At 44.9% G+C, this 8,486-nt stretch overlaps 1 protein-coding gene across 1 annotated transcript; it reads left to right on the top strand.

Annotated features, from left to right (window-relative positions):
- Window positions 1-48: 48 nt before the first annotated feature.
- Spata32 (spermatogenesis associated 32) lies at window positions 49-2,787 on the top strand. The gene is given in 5 exon segments (XM_027947068.2): window positions 49-90; window positions 885-945; window positions 1,211-2,130; window positions 2,699-2,768; window positions 2,770-2,787. Coding segments are annotated over 3 exon segments (1,008 nt in total). The 5' UTR covers window positions 49-90; window positions 885-945.
- The last annotated feature ends 5,699 nt before the right edge of the window (window positions 2,788-8,486 follow it).

The following is an 8,486-nucleotide window of genomic DNA, read 5'->3' on the forward strand; positions in this document are numbered from 1 at the left end:
GCAGCTCCCCACCCTGATCTCCTTCTCCCTGCCAGGTGCTAATGGATTTCCCTGCTGTGGCAAGGGGGCAGTGGACATCGTGGAGATACCGTGAGAACCAGTCTCCCCACTCCTACCCTTGCCCCCTGAATCCATGTGGCTCCCCCACCACACCTAGAATTTCCCTCCTTTTTGCCCATTTCTAAAGTCTTCCCAAGATCAGTATCCAGGCCAAAAGTCTGGAGGTGGGGGTGTCTGCCATTCCTCTTCTCTCTCTGCCTTCAGTCCCTGACACTGGAGGAAGGCTGAGGGGTGATGGGGCACAGCGGGGATATGGATAGGGCCTGACTACTGAGAGAGGCCTTGCCTGTGCAGGACAGAGCTGTCAGGAGGTGGTGGGCAGGTGCCTAAGGAAGAATCGGGGATAACAATAGCCAAACACGGAGGGCAAGGGTCAAGAGCAACAGAGAGAAACTTCCCATCCACACACATCTCTGGTCTCCAGACCTGCAAAGCTGGGAATGGACAGGTGGGTGGACATTGCTCTGGGCTTTCCCCTCGGTAGGAAGCCCTTTTTCTGAGCTTTGGTTCTCAAAGCAAGCTATGTGGGCTCACCTGTGATGTTCCATAAAAATGAAGATTCCCTGTGTCTCCTCCAACTCACCCAATCCCACTGTGGGGATGACAGATGAGTTAGCAAACCTCCTAGGAATTTTCTAAACTCACTGGAACTTAAGAATATCATGCTCTTTGTGGGAGCGGGGACACTGAGGAGTGGGTCAGTTAGTGAGGTCATCTTACCAGCCCCTGTATAAGACAAGAGACCTTGAGAGTCTCAGAGATCCCTTTTCCCCTGAGCCAATCTCGAGGATCCCTATCACCCACTCTGACTTCTTTTGTCTTAGGAATGACTTCAACTCCCCACGGCCCCATCCCCAATTAGCAGAAGAGGAAGAAGACCTAGAGGTGAGAGTGACAAGGTCCCCCCATATGAGGAGTTGGTAGGCAAGGGGCAGAGTCTTTGAGGCCCACCTTTCCTAAATCCCCACCAACCCTTATCCTTGACAGTTCTGGGACCTTAGTACCAGACTGGTGTGGCAGCTCACACACCCCCACCCCCATCACCCACCCACACTGTCTCCTGCCCCAGGCAGGTCTTTGGTGCCAGGAAGGACCTTGCAGGCAGGGACACCCAGCTTTGCCTCCTTAGATTTTAGTTGAAATCTTTCAGATGGAGGAAGAATTGCTAGAGCAAGAGCCTCGGCCCAGAGCAAATGTGGATTCGCACCTGGACTCAGTCCCAGATCTGGAAGACAACTCAGATGTAGACATCCCAGAGAGGGGGCCTGAAGCTAAGTCACACAATGACCCTTATTGGGAGATGAGCTCTCTGGAGTTTGGCTGCGAACACACCGAGCAGCAATATTACACAACAGAGACCCTCCATCCCTACACAGAGGAGATACCAAGGACCTTCTCGGGATGGTCGATAGGCTCCAACTCCAGCCTCCAGAGTGTCTCAGGGAAAGAACTGACATGCCCTGAGCATCGCTCCATCCGCATACAGACTTCCAAGCACCTCTTCTGGGCAAATAAGCTCATCCAAGCATCAGAGCACAGCCTGCAACAGGCAATAAATAGGCAGTCCAAAGAAAGAGACACAGAGAAGACCCCCAGCCACCCAAAGCAGGAGTCCAACCCCAAGAACACACTGTGCCCTGAGAATATGCTCCAGATCTCCAGGGCCCTGACATTTCGCCAAGTCACAACCTCCCAGCCAATATCAAGCCCTTGTCTGTCAACCTCCAGCCTCCCGCCATCCATCGGCCTGGAAGAGCTGATCAATTTCGCATCTTCCTTGGCCGTAGCCTCCAACGACATGGAGTTGCCCAGTTTAGAACAAATGATCAAAGCTCCATCCCGGAAGTCTGCGGCACCTTCTAAAGAGCCTGTGAAACCTTGTACAGAGCCTGTGCAGCCTCAGAATCCACCCAAAGCCAAGGAGCCAGAAAAAGTTCCAGAACAGGAAAAACAGAGCTTCCCTTCTTACCTAGACTTCAAACCTGGGATCAAGAGAGCCACCATTGAGGGGGAAGTGAAGTTCCTTCCCACACAGGACACCCCCGCCACGCTGCAGGAATGCAAGGAAGAGTGAGTAGACTGGGTACAACTCCCCTAAGGGCCACAACTGTGGGGCCTCATTGCTTGCCCAGCTGGGCAGGGGTAAAGAACAGCGGAATGGGGGGCTGAGCAGGGCCACTTGCAGCTCAGTGAGGCCTCAACCTCAGTGACCTCATAAAGGCTGCTGGAAACGAAGTTTCAGTGGACTGAGGTGAAGTGCCAAGGCCAGGGCCAAAGGAGGCTTGGGGACCATGGAGGGTGAGCTCTCCCAGTCTAGAGTGGGGACCTGGGTTCAAAGTGGGAAGGGTCAATGTGGCATTAGAAAGTGGAACTACTCTGCTGGTGTCTGCCCTGCAGAGAGTGCTGTCTGTAGCCCTGGGCAAGGACACTGTGTGGAGGGACAGTGAGGGGACAAGGCTGTGTAGTGGTCCTTGCCTCTGGTAATGGAGGGACACAGACCAGAACATCAGCTGCCCAGCCACATGCAGCAGAAGGCCCCTGACCCCAGGACCTCCTCCCTTGGACAGGTCCTGGGCCTGCCCCTCCTTTGTCACCCTCTCCCTGGGACCCCAGTGACACTCTCTCTTTTGTGTTGCAGCTCGGTGCCGGGAACCAAGAAAGGGAATCCATTATTCCTGAAAATCCATTTTAAGCTGTCATCCCCTTCCACCCCAGAGAAATGACTAGACAAAACCAGTAAAACCTCCAGTGCTGATCCCTCGCTCAGACTTTTTGTGCAAATGCTCCTGGACCAATGAACTCGTGGCTGCCATAGCCGAGTCTCAATTTTTTAGGGATGACACCCCCATATTTTTAGTTGTCCCCAGCCCCACCAACTCCCTGAGGGCTCCGTCACCCTGTTCCTGGCCATCCATCTCACCCTGCTCACTCCCCAGGGATAGTTCCACTTCACTCCCCTTAGCCAGACTTCAAGGCCACCTGGAAAGACTCATCTGAGCCTTCAGGAGGCTTCAGAGTCCTCTCTGAGGCTTCCAATTCTTAGGCCTGAAGCCAAGGGCACATTGGGATCATCTGAGGGGGGTAACCCCTGGGGGGTGGGACTGGGCAGGAAGAAAGGGAGTGTGGAGGGAGTTCTTCCTGTCTCTCCTCGGGGAAGACCTGCATGGAAAAGGGATGGTGCCTGGGGGCTTGAAGGAAGCCAAGAGACTGGTCCTCCAGGGGACCACAGCATTAAGCTGGAGGTCCCTCAAATGTAAGGAGAGCCCACGGTAACGGTGCATACCCATATGCAACCCAGACATGCACACACACCATAGCCTAGCACTCACTGCACATCCATGCACACACAGAGGAAGCCACACGGATGCCCAAGCAACACACATCCTGTGACTTTCACATGTACAAAACATGCACACAAATGCCCAAAGTTCCCCGTGTCTGGGGTCAGGCTTTGGAGGCCCAGGGGGTGAGCAATACATGGAAGCTTCTGGCAGAGGCAAGATGGATGCAAAGGAAGGAAGGGAATTTGGAGTTAGGGGTGGACATGGGTGTGGAGAGGGAAGTCTGCGGGAGAGAGGAGGGGCACCCTGAGCCCTGATCAGCCTCTGACCGCCCCCCCCCCCCCCCGCTCTGGATGTCAGGCCCTCTGCCAAGGGAAAGCCCAGCTTTGCACATCTTCAAGAGCCTGGCAGGTATTGAGGAGGGAGGAGGGAGGAGCCCAGGAAGACAGATTTAGAAGAAGGGAGTAGTTGAGAATGGGTAGGGCCAGAAGGAAAAGGGGGCCAGAGGCTGGAAGAAGGGACCAAGCAATGATGAAAAGGTAAAGTGTCCCAGGTGAAGCTAGACCCAAATTGTCATTAGGCTCTCAGGACTCATCTTTCTGGAGTATTTTGATTTTTGTTTTTTGAAAAACAAATTTTATTTTTAGAGCAGTTTTAGGGGTACTGTAAAATTGAGCCTGAAGTACAGGGATCCCATATACTTTCTTATCCACTCACCCCACAGCACCACGGGTACATTTGTCACAAAAATGAACCTACATCAACAAATCATCATCACCCAAAGTCTATAGTTTACTTGAAGGTTCACTCTTGGTGTTGTACCTTCTAAGGTCTTTGACCAATGTATATTGACAAGTATCTATCAAGGGAGAGTTCAGAATAGTTTCTAATGTACTCAGCCTATTCATCCCTCCCTTCCCCCATTCCCAGGCAACCGCTGATCCTTTCACTGTCTAATTTTGCTTCTTCCAGAATGAGTTGGATAACATACATAGCCTTTCAAATTGGCTTCTTTCACTTAATAATATGCGTTTGTTTCCTCCGTGTCTTTTCATGGTTTGATTCTTTTTTAGCACTGAACAATGTTCCACTGTCTGGTATATCACAGTTTACTTATCCATTCACCTACATCCTGGTTGCTTCCAACGCTTAGCAATTAGGAATAAAGCTACTATAAACATCTGCATGCAGGTTTGTGTGTGGACTTCCGTTTTCAGATCATTTGGGTAAATACCAAAGAGGATGATTGCTTTGCCGTATATATGGTATGGATTTGTTCTTTTTTGTAAGAAACCACCAAACTGTCTTTCAAAGTGATTATACCATTTTGCACTCCCACCAGCAACAAATGAGCATTCCTGATGCTCCACATCTTCACCAGTATTTGGTGGTGCCTGTATTTTGAATTTAGGCATTCTAATAGGTGTGAAGTATGTGGTATCTCCCTAACAATATATGGTTTTGAACATCTCCTACACTCACTTTTCATTTGTGTATCTTCTTTGGGAGGTGTCTGCTCAAATCTTTTGCCAGTTTTTTAACTGGGTAGTTCATTATTATTGAGTTTTGAGAGTTACAGTCCTTTATCAACAGTGTGTTTGCAAATAATTTCTCCCAGTCCCGTTTGTCTTCTCATTCTCTTGATGTTGTCTTTTGTAGAGCAGAAATTTTTAATTTTAATGAAGTCCAGCTTATCAATTATTTCTTTTACAGATCATATTTTTGTTATTGCATCAAAAAAGAGTCATTGCCATACCCACACTCAGATAGGTGTTCTCCTGGGTTACCTTCTAGGAGTTTTAGAGTTTTGTGTTTTACACTTACTTCTATGATCTATTTTGAGTTGCTTTTTGAGAAGGATGTAAACTCTGTGTCTAGATTCATTTTATTGTAGGTGAATGACAGTCATGTCATTGGCAAACAAAGATAGCTTTATTTTTTCCCAATCTGTATACCTTTTATTTCCTTTTCTTATCATACTGCATTATCTAGGACTTCCAGTACAATATTAAAAACAGCAATTAGAGGGCTGGGATTGTGACTCAGTGGTAAAGCACTAGCCTAACGTGTGAGGCACTGGTTTTGATTCTCAGCACCACATACAAATAAATAAATAAAGGTCCATCAACAACTAAAAATAAAATAAAATTTAAAAAAACAGCAATTAGAGGGATTAGAGGGGACATCTTCTGCATCTTCACATGAAAGCTTTGTGATTCTCCCTGCTAGGTATAATGTTAGCTGTGGATTTTTTTTTTTAATTTATTTTTTCAGGTACTAGGTATTGAACCCAGGGCCTTGCACATTCCAGGCAAATGCTCTACTACTGAGCTATGTCCCCAGCCTCCTAGCTATAGACTTTTTTTTTTTTGGGGGGGGGGGGTACGGGAGATTGAACCCAGGGGTGCTTAACCACTGAGCCACATCTCCAGCCCTTTTTATTTTTATTTTTTATCTTGAGACAGGGTCTCACTAAATTGCTTAGGGCCTCACTAAATTGCTGAGGCTGGCTTTGAACTTGAGATCTTCCTGTCTCAGTCTCTGGAGGCGCTGAGATTACAGGCATGTGCCACTAAACCTGACTTAACTTGGACTCTTTATTATTAATTAATTTATTTATTCATTCTTTTTTTTTTTTTTTTTTTTTTGGTACCAGGCATTGAACCCAGGGATGCTTAACCACTGAATCACATACACAGCCCTTTTTATTTTTTATTTTGAGATAAGGTCTTGCTAAGTGTCTGAGGCTGACTTTTAATTCATGATCCTCCTGCCTCAACATCCAGAGTTATCTTTTTAATATTTATTTTTTAGTTTTAGGTGGACACAATATCTTTATTTTTATGTGGTGCTGAGAATTGAACCCAGTGCCTCATGCATGCTAGGCGAGCGTGCTACCACTTGAACCACATCCCCAGCCCAGCCTCCTGAGTTTCTGGGACTACAGGCATGCACCACCACACTCACTATAGATTTTTTTGTAATGTTCTTTATCAAGTTGAAAAGTTCGCTATTTCTCGAGTTTTTGTTATGAATGGGTATTGAATTTTGTCATTTTTCTGCATGTATTTATATGATCATGTGATTTTTCTTCTTTAACCTATTGATGTGATGGATTACAATAACTAAATCTCAAATGTTGCATTCCTGTAATAGATCCCATTTGGTTGTGATGTATAATTTTTTATTCAAGTAGAATAAATATAAATAAAAATAAAAGCAAAAATCAACAAAATCAAAAACAGGAAATCAATAGAGAAAATCATCAAAATCAAAAGCTAGTTCTTTGAAAAAGATCAATAAAATCAATTAGCTCTAGCCATACTAACAGAAAAAGAGAGAAAGGATTGATATAATTTCTTTCTTAAATATTTGATAGAATTCACCAGTAAACCTATCGGGCATGGTGCTCTTTGTTTTGGAAGGTTGTTAACTTTTTTTTTTCTTTTGGTAGTTGTAGGTGGATAGAATGCCTTTATTTTATTTGTTTATTTTTATGTGGTGCTAAAGATCAAACCTAGTGACTCATGCATGCCAGGCAAGCACTCTACCACTGAGGTACATCCTCAGAACAGAAGGTTGTTAATTATTGATTCATCTTCTTTAATATATTCTATTTCTCCATGTGTTATTTTTGGCAGATTGCGTTTTTCAATGAATTGTCCATTTCATCTAGATTATCAAATGTATAGGCATAGAGTCATCCATAATATTCCTTTTTTTAATCCTTTGAATGTCCATTATATCTAGAATGATGTTCTCTCTTTCATTCTATTATTAATAATTTGCATCATTTCTCTCTCCCTCCCTCCCTCACTCCCTCTTCTTTCTATTATCCTAGCTGGAGCCTAATTGATCTTACTGATCTTTTCAAAGAACCAGCTTTTGATTAAGGTGATCTTCTGTAATGATTTCCTGTTTTCAATTTGTATTATCTTTACTTACCTTGGATTTAATTTGTTCTTCTTTTTCTAGTTTCTTAAGATAGATACTTATTGATTTTAGATATTCCTCCTTTTCTAAAATATTCATTTTAATTCTATAAACTTCCCTCTTAGCATTGCTTTTGCTTATAGCCCACAAATTTTGAATGAACTGTATTTTTATTTTCATTTAGTTTCAAATATTTTTAACCTCTCTTGAGATTTTTGTTTGACCCGTGTATTAATTAGAAGTGTGTTATTTAATCACTAAGTTGGGGATCTCCCAGCTATCTTCCCCTCACTTCCCAGTACTAGAGGATGAACCCAGGGCCTCTGCAGGGTAGCCAAGTTTTCAACCAGCTGCATCTCCAGCCTTTTTTTTTTTTTTTTAAGATGTCCATGGGGCTGGGGTTGTGGCTCAGTGGTAGAGTGCTCGCCTAGCATGCATGAGGCACTGGGTTTGATCCTCAGCACCACATAAATGAAAAATAAAGATATTGTGTCCACTCACTGCTTGCCCATCTTGCCTCCATTTACACCTGTGGAGGATGATGCGGAACCCCTTCTCATAGGTAGCACCCTGGATCCCAAGAGGCTGCTGTGTCACGTCTGTGTGCGCTTATGAAATTGTGCTGTTACAGATGGTTTCCACCCAACTCGTCTATTTATACATGAACTCTGTCATTAAAGATTTTTGAGAACATGAAAAAAAAAGATATTGTGTCCACTAAAAAAATAAATATTTAAAAATAAAAAAAGATACCCAGGCTGTCCTCAAATTTGTAGTCCTGCCCCAGCCTCCTGAACAGCTGGATCTGAGATCACCAGCATGTACCACCATGCCTGGCCTCCCAGCTATCTTTCTATTATTGATTTCTATTTTAATTCCATTATGACCCAAGAGCAGACATTATATAATTCTTATTCTTTTAAATTTATTAAGGTTTCATGGAATTTTTTTTAATATGGCAGACAGGTCTATATTGGGCTGGACCCTCACCCTCTCAGTTCTTGGCTTTGGGCTCCTGGGACCTACTTCTCTGGGCCTCTGTCATTCTGACTTAATATCCAGAGTGGAGTCACAAGTTCAGGTGTCTTAAGGGAGGCAAAAACTCAGAAGAATAAAGCAGCAGGTGATCAACAGGGAGAAGCAGATCTCTGGTGAGAGAGAGAGTGTATCTCCCACCAAAGACAAAATCCACCACAAAGGCAGCCTGGGGGC

Source organism: Marmota flaviventris, chromosome 17 (genome assembly GCF_047511675.1).
Source record: "Marmota flaviventris isolate mMarFla1 chromosome 17, mMarFla1.hap1, whole genome shotgun sequence".
Taxonomy (NCBI): domain Eukaryota; kingdom Metazoa; phylum Chordata; class Mammalia; order Rodentia; family Sciuridae; genus Marmota; species Marmota flaviventris.